Source organism: Triticum aestivum, chromosome 3A, assembly GCF_018294505.1.
Source record: "Triticum aestivum cultivar Chinese Spring chromosome 3A, IWGSC CS RefSeq v2.1, whole genome shotgun sequence".
Taxonomy (NCBI): Eukaryota; Viridiplantae; Streptophyta; class Magnoliopsida; order Poales; family Poaceae; genus Triticum; species Triticum aestivum.
The window spans coordinates 18,048,406-18,065,738 of NC_057800.1; the positions used below are offsets into that span (position 1 = coordinate 18,048,406).

At 43.6% G+C, this 17,333-nt stretch overlaps 2 protein-coding genes across 2 annotated transcripts; one reads left to right on the plus strand and one right to left on the minus strand.

Moving 5' to 3' along the window:
* The first annotated feature begins 5,607 nt into the window (after nucleotides 1–5,607).
* Nucleotides 5,608–8,627, plus strand: LOC123059896 (E3 ubiquitin-protein ligase SINA-like 2). Its single transcript, XM_044482435.1, has 3 exons — nucleotides 5,608–5,949; nucleotides 6,270–6,526; nucleotides 6,810–8,627. The coding sequence occupies exons 2-3, from the start codon at nucleotides 6,383–6,385 to the stop codon at nucleotides 8,034–8,036; spliced, it is 1,371 nt and encodes a 456-aa protein (XP_044338370.1). The 5' UTR covers nucleotides 5,608–5,949; nucleotides 6,270–6,382; the 3' UTR covers nucleotides 8,037–8,627.
* A 2,386-nt stretch (nucleotides 8,628–11,013) lies between these two features.
* LOC123056636 (heparan-alpha-glucosaminide N-acetyltransferase-like) lies at nucleotides 11,014–17,119 on the minus strand. The gene is made up of 13 exons (XM_044479965.1): nucleotides 16,934–17,119; nucleotides 16,037–16,174; nucleotides 15,880–15,961; nucleotides 15,262–15,338; nucleotides 14,984–15,096; nucleotides 14,762–14,873; nucleotides 14,550–14,666; nucleotides 14,331–14,422; nucleotides 14,168–14,234; nucleotides 13,804–13,882; nucleotides 13,603–13,694; nucleotides 11,195–11,338; nucleotides 11,014–11,040 (listed from the first exon to the last, which is right to left on the minus strand). The coding sequence occupies exons 1-13, from the start codon at nucleotides 17,117–17,119 to the stop codon at nucleotides 11,014–11,016; spliced, it is 1,326 nt and encodes a 441-aa protein (XP_044335900.1).
* Between the last annotated feature and the right edge of the window lie 214 nt (nucleotides 17,120–17,333).

A 17,333-nucleotide genomic window follows, 5' to 3' on the forward strand; every position in this document is an offset into this window, starting at 1 on the left:
TAGTATTTTTTTCTGTTCATAGATTTTTTTGGTGATATTGATTATTGTAAATATGCAAATATTTGCATATTCATATGAACAATGAATTAGGCAAAACCTTTAAATTTTTTTCTAAAATTTGTATTTGAACATTATTTTAAAAAAACAAGCAATACTACTTCATGTATTTTTAAGAAGGAAGAAGAAGAAAAAGAATGAGAGGAAAAAGGAAATAAGAAGAGGAAGAAAGGAGAAGAAGAGGGGAGAGGAAGACGAGGAGAAATAAATAAGAAGAAGAAAAAAGAAGAAAAAGAAGAGGAGAAGAAGAGAAAAATAGAATATATATTCTCTTTTCTCTTTTCTCCTCTATTCCTTTCTTCTTCTCCTCTTTTTTTTCTTTTTTTTCTTCGACACGTGGGGGGGGGGATGTACTGTCTGACATCGACGGCCACATGTATCTCACACCCACGATACTTGCTATTTAGGGTTTCCTCTACCGCTCGGTGACCCTCGACGACCCTCGTTCCCGATAAAAAAAGAGGAAGAAGAAGAAAAAAAGAGGAGAAGAAAGAATAGAGGATCCTTTTTTTTTATCCTTGAAGCGTTGTCGAGGCCACCCCAAACCCTAGAGAAGCAGCGTCGAGGCAACTAATTAATATTAGTTCTACATTTGCCACTAATATATCCATCTGTCATGTTTGAATAATAATTGCCATGTTGTAAATATTTGTAGAAACTATGGACACCGCCCGAGACGAAGTACAAGAAGAGTTGTTGGGGGACATAATCGCACGAGGAAGTGATGCCGTCTGCTCGTTGTTTCTCAATGACACCGATGGTCTGGAAGCATCTGGCTATGATTATGATGGCTCCAGTGACCTAATGCCGGTGCAAGAAGGAGACCGTGAGGACGGCTTCGGTGACCCAATGCCGGTGCAAGAAGGAGACCGTGATGACGTCTCCGGTGACCAAACCGAGTCCGGCCAGGTATATATATTAGTTAAGCTTCTGCTGACTAGCTAATTGATGCATTCATTGTTTTGGTATGTACACATATTAATTAAGTCTTTGTTCTTTCTTCTAGCCCTCCGTATCGAGCACAACTTCGGTAAAGAGACGAGGCCCGAAAAAAAGTTAAGCTCGGATGAAAAGTTTGAGATCATAGCAATCGCGCGCGACGGTCAACCGATTGAACCCCTCCGAACAAAGAGCGCATTTGTTGCTCAGTGCGGGGTTTTGGTTAGGGACAAGATCCCGATTAGCATCCAGCAATGGTTAAAGCCGGCTACAGAAGACCCTGAGGTGTCTTATGTCAATGATATGCAGAAAAATGATCTTTGGACTGAGCTGAAGTCAAATTTCACCCTACCGCAAGAGGATGATCCGAAGAAGCCAGTTAAAGAGCAATTAATCAAGTCTTTTGCTCTTAAGAGGATGGCAGAACTATTCAGGAGGTGGAAGAAAGAGCTGAATAAGTTTGTCGAAAATAAAGAGACACCAGAATTCAAGGGCAGATATGAGAAGATCAGAAATCACTGGCCCGCATTTGTGGCCCACAGGACATCAGAAAAGAGTAAGAAGATGTCAGCGACAAACAAGCAAAATGCTGCGAAGAAGAAGCATCACCATCGCACGGGGTCAGGTGGCTACCTCGTAGCCCGGCCTAAGTGGGCCAAGACTGAGAATGATCTGGCTGATAAAGGGATCGAATCAGAGACAATTAACTGGCCAGTCCGTTGCCGGACTTGGTTCTTCGGGGCTAGCGGAACTTTGGACCATGTATCAGGGAAGTGCATTTGGACGAACGATCAAATGGACATACCAGTCAGGAAGCTTCAACAGTATATCGAAGCAGCGCAGCAAGGGACGTTCATTCCAGACAGAGAGAACGACGAGCTCACAATGGCCCTGGGAATCCTGAGCACCCTGAACGGACACGAGGCACGCTAGGCTCCATTCCATGGAAGGTTGGGTTTCCGGACGCAGGCGGTTACAAATGCCAGAAGAGGAGGAAAAAAGTGCAGTAGACCCAAATGCAGGCGCTGCAAGCAAGGGTACAAGCGATAGAGGAACGAGAAGCAAATCGCAGCAAACGAACTGCCGAAGCTTCCCCCGAAGCTACCCCGCCATCTCAGCGGAGAAGCAGCGTGGCTTCCACCGAGCTGCTTCAGCCGGAGCATGTCTTGACGGCTCTTGCCAGCTATCCCGTGGATGCTATCACGGAGTCTCAAAATTGCCACCTTATGACGCAATGGATGAATTTGAAGGTCAAGGCGGCTGTTGGTTCTGTTTATCCTACTGAACCCGGCGCAACTTTTCACTGCCGGCCGATTCCAGAAGGATATGCTAGGGTGATGGTGGATGAAATAATGGAGGGATTTGAGGACCTCCAGCTTGACCACCCTACCGGTGAAGGGGAGACTAGGCTGGGTTCTGCTCTGAAGACTCCATGCCTATGGCGGAAGAAGCTCATCAACCTTCCGAACTGGACGCCTCCGCCTCCTCCTCCTCCTCCGGCGAGTCAGGGCACTCCGCCTCCTCCACCGCCTCCTCCTCCGGCGAGTCAGGGCACTCTGCCTCCTCCACCACCTCCTCCGGCGAGTGACGATCAGGGCACTCGGCCGGCTCCTTCTCCGGCGCGTGGCGGCACTCCGCCTCCTTCTCCGCCTGCGCCGGCGCGCTCGAGCAGCCAGCCTCCTCCTTCTCCGCCTCGTCAGCAAGGGCGGAAGAGACCTGCCGCCGCTCCGGCTGCTCCGGCGCGTCGTAGTCCTTATCCTCCGCCTCATAAGCAAGTAAAGAAGAAAACCGCTCCGTCTGCTCTGCCGGCGTCTAGCAGTACAGCCAGAGGCGGGAGGACATACAGATTCGGTCCTTCTCTGAAGACTCCAGAGAAGTTACCATACGAGAGGACCCCGGAGGAGAATGCCGAGATCGCATGAGAAGAAGTGAGGAACTTCTTTGAAGGGGTGAAAGCAAAGAAACATCCACCTCCAGAGGAGAAGGTAGATCCGGTGAAAGCGAAGCGCACTCTGGCTGCCCTGACAAAACCACCCAAGTCTCCGCCGAAAGGAAACTATGACCGCATTATTGGAAAGGAATTTGCCGAAGCGGAGCGGTCGGGAAGTACTGTCAGTGATCAAAGGCTGAAAGAACGACGAGCTGGGAAAGAAATTGCACAGCTCGGCGAACAAGAGAAGCAATCGTGCCCCCCGCTCAAGGTGCCTAGCGACATCGTCGCTAATGATCCGAGGATGGTGCCAGGTTATAGCAATCTTGGAGATTACCTGCCCGACGATGTACATTATGATTTCATGGAGGTGCAGATACAAAGATACGAGTACGGGAAGCCTCTCATCAAAGATGAAAGATCTCTATCAACGATGATGCGAAGATTGCATGATTGGTACTTGAAAATCTGCAGAGAGTCTGGGGGGAGGAGTACTTTGTATGTGAAAGTTAAAAAGGAGCATGACCTCGTTGGAATTGATCTGTTTCCTGTTCCATTTGAGGAGTTCTTTCAGTTTTTCAATCAATTGGCCCTCGATAAAGCAACGGTCACCTGCTACTGTCTGTAAGTAGTACTACTTCTGTCATTAAGTCTCTTTATATAGCTCAGCTCTTTCATTGCATGTATTTATAATTATCCTCACTATATTATGCAGATTGAAGATCGCCGAATTGAAGAAAATACAAGTCGGTGATATTGGGTTCATTAACACATATCTCATAGATGCAACTGAGGTTAAATTTCATGCCGCAGATACCGAGGCCAACTTGCTACGATCGTTGGTAATAAATGAAAACAAAGATATAATACTCTTTCCTTACAACTTCAAGTGAGTGTTACTGTTTTGTGCGTATTCGGTTTCCCTTATATATTAGTCAAAGTTATAGTAATGTAATTGATGCGTTATGCATGCGTGTGCAGTTTCCACTATATTCTCCTAGAGATTAAGCTTGAGCAGGGACTAGTAACCGTCTTAGACTCAAGACGAAAAGATCCCCAGGACTATGCGGACATGACTCAAATGCTCGATAAGTAAGTTAAATCGATCATTATCCACCATATCAGTAACTTTGTTCATTTTCTGATATATCAAGTAATTGTTTTCTTTGTCTAACAGGGTTTGGAAAAAATTCACCAAAAAAGCTCCGAGACTTTCGAAGAAGCTGCAATTTAGACACCCGAAAGTAAGTACTATAGTAGCATGTTCCGCGCATCTCCTATTGATTCAAGCGCTAGTTTCATCAATACCATTTGACATTCTTGCTTATCAGTTTGATTGACCTCTATTTCTTGTAAAGTGGTTGTGGCAGGAACAAGGGAATGATTTCTGTGGATACTACGTTTTTGAGTCAATCTGCCACACGACCTGTGAGCGGGGCTACTCTGACGAACAATATGAAGTGCGTAAATAACGACATTCACAATTTTATTTTATTACCATCATTTGTGTTGAGTTTCATTCATATATATATATATATATATATATATATATATATATATATTGACCCCCTTCTTCAAATTAGATGTTTCGGAAGCGGGATAAACTCCTAGCACCAGCTCGCATGCGAGCAATTCAAGAGGAATTTGCGGCATTCTTTCTTGACCACGTGATCGCTGAAGACGGAGAATACTATGTGGATCATGAGTCCGTATGTTAGGAGATTATATTTGTAAGAGATAATTATTGTATATATGTAGCCGGTAGTGTCAGATAGATATACGAGAACTTGTTGTTCGACCAATCTCTCGGAGAAGGAGAGGCGGTCGATATCACTTCTTTCTGTATGCATATATGTTCATGACGATCTTCTGTTTCCTTCGTTTGCTTACTAGCTAGCTAGCGTGTCTAGTCCTCTCTATACGTATGTACGCAGCGTCGACCAAGCACGGACATAAAGAGATGACACTTCTCTCTATTAATTATAGCTAGCTAACACAATATATGAAACACCTAAATTAATCCCCCAAAACCCCCAACCCCCCCCCCCTTCAAAAAACCCCCAGCCACAGAAATGCTGACGCGTGGATGCCTATTGGTCCCGGTTGGTGGCACCAACCGGGACCAAAGGCCCTCCTGCCTGGACTCCGCGCACAGGCCACGTGGAGGCCCATCTGTCCCGGTTCTGGATTGAACCGGGACTAAAGGGAAAGGGCATTAGTACCGGCCATTTAGTCCCGGTTCAGGAACCGGGACAACAGGCCCTTACGAACCGGGACAACAGGCCCTTTTTCTATTAGTGTATGATCAAATATTGATTATTGAATATGATATCATCTTTTTCTATTGGTGTTTGTAGGACAAAGATGCTGTTAAGTTTTTATGAGCACGAATTAAAAGCGTACACAAGAGATTTTTTTTAATAAAGTTCATAAAAGATGACATATGCGACTTGTTCTGTATTTTGAAACTATTGTAAAGTTAGGTTTTTTTAGAATCTATTTTAAAGTTTAGTTTCTTTAGAAAATTTTAAAGTTTTATTTTTTCTAGTATTTTTAAAGTTTAGTTTTTTTTGAGAAAAGGTTTTAAAGTTTAGTTTTTTTTAGCGGAGGTTTTAAAGTTTAGTACGAAGGCAAATCACACACACAAAAAGGAAAAAAAATGCCCAGAACGCAAACGGCCAGGCCCATCATCCAGCCCACTCTCTCTTCACCCAAAGCTTGGCCAGCCACTCCCCCCTCTGGCGCCGCCGAGCTCTCCGCTGCCGTGCCGCCGTCGCGCTCGCATCCTCCTTTTCCCCAACCTCATCTCTCCGGTCAGGCTCGGGTCGACCGGCGCGCGCGGGCGGCGGGGGTCCAGTGGAGGACTCTCCGGCGAGGGAACATCAGTCTTCTCCCCACTTTCCTCGGAGAGGGAGGTCGCCGCGACCTCGTATCCGGTGGCGCGGCCATCAGGAAACGGCGACCTCGAGCCAGCGAGGGCTACTAGGTCTTGCAGCGGACAGACCCATACGGAGAAAACCTAGGTACATCCACATCGCTCTCGATTCGAAAACCTAGGTCCGTCGGCAGTGCCAAAACTCTGAATCTGAATACAAATTTCTTCTTTTTACTGCTTCTCTGTCAGATTACTTGCATATGCATCGTCGCTCTGATTACCCAATAACATACCGCTATCGTATCGGTGCACGCCTAATAGCGCAAATCGGCTCAAATACACTTTTCTGCCAGAACAAGAGCACCACCATATATTTGTTAAAACTTGCAGTCCTCAACCTGTTTGATCGATTATTCAGTCCCGTTTGAATAAGTGCCATTTTGTGACTTTTATCTGTGTATCTTGTAGAACATGGGAGCATAGCGGCGGTGAGATTGTGTTGACAGGTTAGCGCGGGTTGCGTTTGTAACACTAGCATACACCAACCAAGCCAGTGCGCGCACCTTGGAATTTTGTTGGCGATGGATGGCAGTAGCTCCAGCAAGAGAAAAGCCGAAGCGCAGCGAGAGGGAGAGAGCAGCGCCAAAAGGCTGAATGTCACTGTGGGGATGGAGCACCTTGACTGCCCCATCTGCTTGAAGCCCCTCAGGCCTCCAATACTCCAGGTAAATGCACGGCGTGTTGTCTCGTCTTTCAACTCAAGCTTTTATCTCAGTGATAAAGCTCAAGGTAAAATAAGAGCTTTGATGAATCTATCTTTGGACATGGCGCTACTTGGCAAGGACATGTTTCTTGTGAGCGTAACATAATATAGCTATGGCAACTCAAACAATGAACTATAATGTTACTTACCTATCATGTTGTTGTTTTATGTTTCTTGAAACTAAAATGTACGTTTATGTTAAAATTTATCCTCATGAGACCCAGTTAACTCTTTCTATTCCACAGTGCTCCGTGGGGCATTTCGTATGCTCGCATTGCTGTACGCATCAACTGGATGGCAAGTGCCATTTATGCTCTGTAGAGACTACATTCGAGCGCTGCTTTGGGATGGAACATGTTGTCGAGTCAGTCACAGTAGCTTGCTCCAATGAGATGTACGGATGTGCCGAGACAGTCACCTACTACAAGAAAGAAGAGCACAAGGAGGCATGCCCATACGCCCCATGCTTCTGCCCAGAGCCTGGTTGTGGCTTCGCTGGACCAACAAAGGTGCTCCTGGAACATTTCACGACCCAGCACAAGTGTCCATTGACAACCCTCCCAGACTCTGGCACAGTGTCTCTCTGCCTGCAGCCGGGCTTACATGTTTTGCAATGCACCAGGAACAGCTACTTTTTCTTGCTCAGCATGGCATCAGAGCCTTTTGGACATGTCATCTCAGTCGTCTGTGTCAAACCAAACAGGAGGAAATCGAAGTTCACATGTAATCTGAGTTACGACTGCATAACAACTGGCTGTTGTGGAAGTACAAACTGCCACATAAGGAGCTCTTCACTCTCTGATGGGCTTCCGACAGTGTATGACTTAATACTTCCCAAGGGAAAGGTTTCTGACGATGCAAACGGTATCATGCTTAGAGCCACCATTAATCAGCAAACTTTAAGTCACAGCAGATCTTGTTTTCGAGGGAAGGGCCCAACTTCTGCACTTCAACATAGGCCCGATACTTGTGATGAGGATGATGATGATGATATACCTAAAAGTCATAGAAGATCTCACCCTGCTAAGGAGGAGGAGGAGGAGGTGGAGGAGGACGAGAATGATGAGGACAATGAGGAGGAGGAGGAAGATGAAAGACCTTTAAGTGTCAGAAGATCCCACCTTGCTGAGGAGGAGGAGGAGGAGGATGAACGACCTTTAAGTCTCAGAAGATCTCACCCTGCTGTTCAACTAAGGCCCAATACTTATCATGATGATGGGCAGGTGGAGGAGGACGAGGAGGATGCTAGACCTGTAAGTGTCAGCAGACCCCGTGTTCGAGGAACGGCTCCGGCTCGTGTTGTTCTACAATCTGATACCGATGATGAGGATTATTTTCCTATAGCTTTCAGAAGTGCCCGTCTCCAAGGAACGCCTCCAGCTCCTGCAGTTCAAGAAAGGCACTATTTTGACACCAGTGATGAGGATGATTTACCTATAGCTTTCAGACCCTTTATTCGAGGAACGACTTAGACTCCTGCAGTTCAAAGAAGGGGCGTATTCTGATACTGATGGTGAGGATAGAGGCCTTTATGTTCCAGACTTCCCATACGCTAAAGGTTTTCCGTGCACTTGCTGTTCTTCTGCCTGGCTTGCACCGTTATGGTTCCAGGATATATGTATGTCAAGTCTTTATTTATGGTCTCAAGTGTCGCCATTGTTAAGCATGGCATGTGGTTGCAGAGTCTGAATGCAGCTTTGGGTTTGATGATGATGCCGCTGATGCAATTTACGAGGAAATCAAGCTCCTGGCGAAGTTTCTTCCAGGGGCAACCTTCTGGATGATGTAACAGTCATGAATAAATTAGTAGAGGTTACCCTGAGTTTTTACAAGAAGACCGCAAGTTGCTTCAACAATGTGGCTACTAGAAAACAGTACTGTATGCTATGCAGGTACATATCTCTGCATTTACATGGCTGCCGAGTATGAACCGTGACCTTTTGCACTTATGATGTTAGTATATCTCTTTTCTTTTTCGTTTCTGCATGGGTACACGAGATCACAAGGCCGCAGATAGCGGCACAGTATCTGCAGGTGATAAGATGAGATGTTTTCTTTCTTTCTTAATTCGTGCAGTGGCTGATCAGATGTCTGGTTATCTGAAGATAGGAACGAAATCCTCCATAATTTGTAGCTGGAGTACTTTGTTGCTTTCTGCTTCTTTTTCGGCGAGTTATACTACTACAGTTGTTGGATACGCAGAACAATTTTTGTGGAAGTAATCATGAATTTTGCCGGTGAGTTATACTACTGTCCGTAGCCCTCGCAGGAGCAGCTGTGGAGCCTTCCAGTGGCATTGGTTGTGTGTAGCAACTTAAACATTTTCCGCTGTTGTGTGAATTGTCAATTCTACATGGGGATCCCATCTAGTCGAACATTGGTCTACATCGCAAATTGTCAAAGTTAACTTAAGAAATGTACAGTCAACTCGTAATGGTCAACAAGTAAAGGAGAAGAATGATCTAACAGGGAAAATCCAAAGATGAAGGCACAAGAGAAGAAACAAAAAACTCGGTGGGTGGAGGTGTGAGTGTGTTAGGGCATGGCCAATGCATAGCCCCAAGGTGATGCCTCATAGGCCACGTAGAATCGGATGTCACAAAAAGTAGATTTGGATAGAGCTGCGGGATCCTCTGCAGGAGGCGGATGCTTGGGAAGAAAAAGTGTTGTCCGGTGCATAAAGTTGAAAAGGTTGAAGTGAAAAGTAGGGATACATGTCTGGTGACAGTCTTTATTTTCTATTCTTTGATGAGGTCCACTAGTGATAGCTTGTATTGGGGAGAAAAATCAATATAGATGCCTCAAATTACTTTTTATTATGGGGCATCTGTATTCATATGCTACCATTGTACATGGCCTTAGTCAACCATGGACCCTGCACCCCACCTTTACCATCACCATGGATATCTTGGCAATGTATCAAGGGCTCCTATAGCCTATATAAAGCCTGGAGCCTGCCTGGATTTTCAGAGAAGCTGTTTGCTTGCTGTCCTCGGACCGAGGAAGTCAGCCTGGCCTGGATACTTGAGCACTTTTGTTAGCCTGGTCCAGGCAGACCAAGGCGACCCCAGGCGTTCAGTTTCGAGCGCCTGGGAAGCCGGCCTGGATGCTAATTGCTGCCTGAGAATTACTAATCACAAAACGATGGCACTCCTGCATCTATAGTGTCCTAGATTCTTTTTTTAATCCATTTAACTATTCACCAGGCCAGTCTTCATCCAAACACATTTTCTTTAGGCTAGCCTGGCCAGGCAGCAATTGCTAGCTCCTCGTGTCCACACCAGGCAGCTTTTTTCCCACGCGATACTTGTAGACACAAACCAAACTAGCTCACAACCTCTGCTAACTTTATTAATTTCGCAAGTGCAAACAATGACTTCATTCTTCCCGTGGAAGAAAGGTGACCCTTTGGCTAGGGTTTCTCATGCCTCCCGTCGGTGTCGCCGTCGGTCTACCTTGTCTCTTGTGGTCTTAGGGCCATGGAGACGTGGTGGATCCTGACCCTTGCTGGCAGGAGGGCTTCGTTTTTTCTTACTCTTTTGAGTTTTGTTAGGGTTTTTGTCCTACTCAGTGAGGCAAAGCGGCGGCGACTCTCTGAAGATGGAATAAGGTTCTCCCACCTAGTCCCTGTCCGGATGGTGTTTCTAGCATCGTCAGAGGGTGTGTGAAGGTTTTTCTCTGGCGGATTTCCCGGAATTCGGTCGGCATTTATGTTTGGTGGATCCACGTGCATTCTGTCTTCGTTCATCTGTATTCGTGTGTCTACATGTTGGATCCTTCCAATCTACGCTTCTCTTCATCGGCATCGGTTGCTGTTTTTAGTGTGCTGGTCCTATGGGGCCTTAGCATGACGACTTTCCGACTATCTACTACAACAAGGTTTGCCGGCGATGCGTTTGGCTCACTCCAGTGCTAGTAGTCATCGTTAGGTGGTCTACGGACCTATATGTAGTTTTTACTTCTAGTGTTCTTGTTACTACCTTGACAGTTGATGAATAGATTGGAAGTTATCTTCGCAAAGAAAAAAAGTGCTAACAATGATATGTCACCTCCTCTTCGATTGTCTTTATGACAATAATATCTAGGTGTTTCTGTTTGTATGTTGTCGGTTTTGTACATCTACTATACAAAGGTTGGAAGATGAACTCTTTGTAGTTGCATCATCTAGATACATGGCGAAGAATCTTTAAAACTCTTAATTTAAAAAAAAATCACAACAAAATACACATACACGCACTTAGCTAGCACTGTTTGGAAGAACCATTACTTAACGAATGCTATCATGAGGCCCGACGATAAGAGCTCAATTTCACAACCAAAAATTAAGTTTCCTTTGAGGTTCACGAAATTGCATTTGACTTCAAGTGAAATAGATGATGGCTTTGCGCACTGATAGTTGATAATATGCTTCCTTCGAGCATTAGTTGAACTAGCTTGCAACTGGGAAGATCAATCGCCTCTTCCAATGAGTTTCAACTGTTTGAGAAGACAAGCAGACAAAAAACGATAACATCAATCATATATACGCGCGCGCGCGCGCACACACACACACACAAAACATCGCTAGTTAATTAGTATCAGAGATAAATTCCTGGAAAAGAAGGTATTGAAGAGAATTTAGGTGCCTTACAAGGTTATTATTTGGTACCCTCCAGTAGAACCCCTGGAGCAGGATTGGCGCGACGTTGCATGCTACCAGAACAAAAATCATCAGGGCATGCTTTCCCATCAACTCCATTGGGAGAACCGGCCTCTTGTAACCGTACACGTCCACCTACAAAAATAATATTTAGTACATAAAACGGAGAGAATCAAGTGAAATACCAGAGATAAATCCTACTCCATGCGCATGACAAAACTTTTTTTTTTCATGCTGCAAGGGCAGGGCCGGCCCTGGGGAGGGGCGGGGGGGCGGCCGCCCCGGGCCCCCAAAGTCTAGGGGCCCCTCCCCAGGTATGTAGGTTATGGCCCAACGTTTTCCACAACAGAAAAACTCCCTATCGGGTTGGGCAACTGGGCCTCCCGCAGCATGGAGGCATACGCTCGTGCAGCAGCTCAGTCAGCGGGGCACGGAGACAGCGGTCGTTTCCTTCCTTCTTTCATCTTTCACGTATAAAAAGAAAAAATGTCTAAAAAACGTAATTGATCCCTTCCTATTACATCTCGCATTGATGCAGCAACTCCAGGCCGCCGATGCTTCTTCTGTTCGTGACTGCGCGCTCGATGCTCCTTTTCCCTTTCCTTCTGATCCCAATTTCTGTCCTATTTTAGATCGTCAGTAGCTCGCCGCCGATTTCAATTCCTTGGGGCCCTGCCGTATCCCGGCTTTGCTTTCTGTCCATCACCGATTCTACTGTAAGGTATGTCATATATTCATAAATCGTATTGTGATTCCACGGGTTCATAGCCGGCATGGCGGCACTGTTCAACCGTTGATGCAATTTTCCTTTTAACATTGTGTCTTATCTTGTCGCCCGAAAACAGTATGCATCTGGTAGCGATAGAAGGAAGATGAAGAAAATACAAGGTATACCACGGTATTTTGAGAAGTACAGAGATGAAGAGTTTTCTGCTAGTTTGCAAATTGCCAAAGGTATTACAACTAAAATGAGTATAGAGCCATTATTTTTTGTAAAAAGTCGTGCTACGAGGAACAAACAATTTGACGAAAGTGATTTCCAACAAGAAATTCTAGAAGCTAGGAAGACCTTCAAGTTAAATAGTTTTTTTTTTGGTTGATATGTCGATCACTTCTTTCAAAGATAGATTTAAAGAACTCATGGTGTCTAAAGATATATTCAGATTTTTATTGAGCTCAGGCACTCTGAAGTCACTAAATGATAATGAACCTTAAGAGCGTTGCACAAAGTTAGCAGAAACTTTCTCTCTTGATGGTTCATGTGCTGTTGAGGTATATGATCTATTTCTAAATTTAAGGTAAGAATTATAAATTAGTTGATATGCATTTTGGTTTTGGATGCATTGTTATAGATAATATTTCATATATATGTATATTGATTGTTAGTGTTAAGATGTCTATCTTAAGGGCCCCGCGTTTTAATCTCGCCCCGGGCCCCCAAAATCTCAGGACCGGCCCTGTGCAAGGGCATGCTCAATCCAAGCATTTACGTCTGTGATGCTCTCGGGACTGAACTGTGCCCTACAAATGTTCAAGCCAGTGCTCCAAAGGCAAGGAAAAACATGCATGACTCCAACGCTTTTGTTTCTCAGTTTCCTCTTCTCTGTTTTGTATTTAGCTTTTCTTATTAGAGTAGATTTATGCGTAAATATTTAAACTAGTCAAATTGCACGGAACCACCAAAACCTAAACCGAACAACCAAAACCAGACACATTACCCTCATGAGACTATTTTGTGGATGTTTTGGATAATGTGGTTTCCTGTGGTCAATAAATAAACTCAAGAAAACTGGAGTAAAACATATAAATAAAACATACCATTAAATTTACTATAAATCAATGATAATTTTATATACTATGTAAAATAATAGATAGTCGAAACCACCATGTTCCTAATTTATTTTTTCTTGTATAGTTTTTCCCTTCTCCTGAATTTCTACATTTTGTGATTGTTTTATCTTTATTTTAATAAAGTTTTGGGACTATTTCTAAAAGAACTCATAGCTTTTCGTATGCTTTCTTGAAGACTTTTTGTTCACTTTATTGGGTGGTCCAATGCCAACTACTACCATCGGAACAACCTTAGAGTATCAATCCTTTATTTTCATGGTTGAGATTTTCATTCGTCTAGTTTTTCAGTTGAGAGGTGAAATATAAACTCAAGTTGTTGAATGTGGGATTACTCTTAGATTTTTTTATAAAGGGCAGCCCGGTGCATGTAGCTCCCGCTTGCGCAGGGTTCTGGGAAGGGTCCGACCACTTTGGGTCTTTAGTACGCAACCTTTCCTTACATTTCTGCAAGAGGCTGTTTCCAGGACTTGAACCCATGAACTCTTAGATTTTTTTTATAATTAAGAAATTTTTTAATACTTAAACTCCTTTTATTTATAGTTACATACCAACAGATAGATCCCCGCGAAGAAAAGGCCAGCTGTGCCGGACGTTACACATGTGTAGCTAAGACTGTATAGTGACTTGTTCATACGCAGCCCTACATATATGTCAACCCAAAACGCCTCATTAACCATGCTGTTTACAAAGTCACAAACTTATTATTTCTTGCAATCACAAGATAATTAATTAGTCAGCAAAATAATTACCAAACAAGTCGAGTGAGAAGCCTAGAGCCAATAATATCAACGCCGAGAGGGACCACCGCACCATTCTCTCGTCGTGCCCCTGCATGAATGATGTAGAGTTTATCATCAGGAACTAGGATTTTGTTGACGGTGAACTAACGCATAACAACAAATTGGACTAGTCTCTAGGGACACTTCCTAGCAACAAGTTTAAATGGCGGACAAACTTAAGCACCCATGAAAATAATGATTTCCTCATCTGAGACAGGCAACAACTTTTGCCATGAAAAGTCTCTCGGAGTTGCTTAGTCGGGGAGAGAGTAATCCAGTGGCCATCATATAAAAGGAAAACTGAGATTCTGGTGAGGCAGAAGGATATATATACTTTAAAGTGGATGATGACATGTCCAAACTGGAGCCCGACCAAGCAGGTGACTATTGCCATCAAGGAGCTACATTGTACATGAAGATGATCAGTATATAGTGAGATTCAGATGCATCTTCAATTGGTCAATGGCTAACTGAGGAAGATGTCACTATTTTCACACCTTAGGAGGCCCTCTGGATCGAAAGGGGCTTCACACCATGGTGCCGCGTAAGACGGGAGTGGTCCATTGTTGGGGGAGTCGATGCTGCACCACTACAAGTTCCAAATGGAAATATGAGAGAATATGTCACGACCATACTAGGAATATTGAATAAAACAAGATATCTAGAATTTCATGACCCCACTATCTCTTGTGGTTACAATTTGATTGAATATATACCTCTGTTTTGAGATAGACCGGGCGTGTATAAAGATGTTGGATTCCAAAGATACTTCGATCGATCATGCCAACGGCATTGCAACCTGGTCCTGTATGCCCTCTCACTCCACATTTCACCTGCATTTAATCAAAGAAAAAATAACAACAAAGGTTCTTAAGAAAAATGCATACGAATATGAAAAGGGAAATACTTTTTAGAAGTGAAAGCTTACTACAAAATGCTTCATGGTTGAGTCCGATGATGTGACATCGTACACCCAGTCCGGCACGGGCAAACCGTACAAAATCACTGTGTATATGGCCGTGAGGACTAAACCCACAAGACTTCACAAAAAGAATTGAAGGGATGAATTATGTGAATAATAAAAGGCCAATTAACTAGTTAAGTAACTTAAATGACAACGATTTTGTATAGGTCAGTGTGCTATGCTCACAGCTGGCATCGGTATTTTCTGATTATTGTGTAGCCAGAGCCTATGCCACCTTCTCTACCACCCCGTAGCCAGATTTCGCACAGCGCCACCACTAGGTATGCCATTGCAATTCTCTACATCAAGTGAGACATATCAAATAAAACGGTATTTGTTGTGCTGAATCACATGCACAGATCTCCCTCTTGTTTTTTACATGAAAATAAAACATAAAAAATTGTTGTGTGTGTGACAGAACAAAGAATTATGTCCGTAATAGATAGGTTGGTGATGATTGGTACCTGTAAGACACCCATTAATCGTATCTTGCCAATATCAACCCCATATGTAAGATCATGTATGTTGTGGAAGAAGCCACCTTGAAAATAGAAGTTCATAGTTTTACAACTATAAATGTTTGCTCTCAGAACCACTTGGATTTTTCTATTGCTAAAAAGGGTACTTTTATTTTCATGACCAAATTATTACTCCACCTTTATTAACTATAATTACACCACCATCATATAACTAATGTAAGAATATATTATATATATTATGATCACTAGAGTTGTATAATAAACTACTCTACTAAAATATAAGAATATCTTTTTATCAAACATTAAGGAAGAGTATTTTGGGTTCATCCAATACATTTTTAGGGTTTTATCTCTTTATTTAATTTGAGGCTTTGAAATATTCCTCAATTCGAATTTCTTTGAATTAAAACATGATGCATGATTACCTCTAATGCAACTATTTACATTATATTATTATATGGTTGTGACACTGTTATAGTATGTGGACGAACAATCATGTAATAAACCAGATTATGTTTGTAATCAAAAGTGATAGGATGTCAAAAATACCACAGTTGGCATGTCTTCTGATGAAGGTCACAAGCTAAACTCATGTATATTTACCTTGAAGCAAGAGGCCTAGAAGAAAGAGATTTGCAGCTCTGAGCACGACCTTCTTGGTTGCTGACACTCTATTTGACACCCTCTGCACAAAAATGGTTTAGTCGTGAGTTGGTATTAGTGTTTGATAATTTAATATTACGAGCACTAGTAGTACTACTTTGTAGGCGTAGGCCAATGAGATTCCCACGACGAAGAGGAAGAAGGGGAACACAAAATCCGCTAGTGTGGCGCCATCCCACGGCGAGTGGCTTATCTTTGGAATGAGACCACCAATATCGTCAACAATGATCATGAGCTGTAATGTATAGATATTTCATTAGGTTAAATTAATATGGGGCGGGAGAGGTTAAAATTATTTTTGAGGCTTCTACCCATGGCTTCTGAGTTGCAACATGGATTTTCTAGTTAGACTTTAATTAATAAAAAGTGACAAAACTTCACCCTTTTTAAAAATGAAAGAGAAGAGATGTGATTTAATGTAAAGGTAGTTTCTTCCAAACAATGTTTCATGGAGGTCCAAAGATTTCAGTGTTGAGGTCTCCAAAACTCTTAGGACACATAATTTACGCAGAAAAAACAAATAGCTTTCACGAGTTTTCTTAATTTCATTGGAAGCTTTCAAATTGTAATTAATAACATTGTGAGGAGAGGCCCTTACAACAACAGCAACAACAATAACAACAAAATCAAAGACTGACTAGACCATAGGAAATAAAAAAACAATTTTTCTCTTCCGTCACATGAAGTTAGCAAGGGGTTGCCAGGTTGAGTGGTTGGAGTAAGCATCGACGGAATTTGTTGGTCTAAGTTAAGGTGGAGCCCAACTTATGACCTCCTTATAAAATAAGGGCCAGAATGCCTTTATGCCAAATTATCTCTTTTGCCTATTTTTATGTGTAATGTGTCGGAGTGGATTAGATTATATTATTTGAAGTCTCTACCTTAGTTTTTCCCGGTGCTTTCACGTCATGCATGCATGAAGCTATGTATTCCAGTGTGTGCTTTGTGACCAGTACTATATGGGGATAGCTAGAAAGGTAGAAAGTTCGCTGACCGCAACGGTGATCCCCCTGAAGACGTCGAGCGACACGAGGCGCTCCCGCCCCGGCGCCGCCACCTGTGTACTGCTCGTCGTCGTTGTGCCACCGCTGTCACCCGCCTCGACGTCAGGGTGGTGATCCTCGTCTCCCTCCTGAAGCTCGTCACCACTGCCATGGACGATGATCTTCGGAGCCGACATACTGCTGCTGATCTAGATGATAATGGTGATGGTGAGCGCTACTATCTCTGAGCTTCCAGTGTTCCAGCCACTAGCGCCCATTGCAGATTTATATACCGGGTGCGCAAGCGTCCTCTCCTGCCTCCATCAGCAAGCTCACATTTCTTTTTCTTACACTATAAACACCTTTCATTCAGAAAAATCGGGACCACAAACCAAATCGGAATCAACCTGC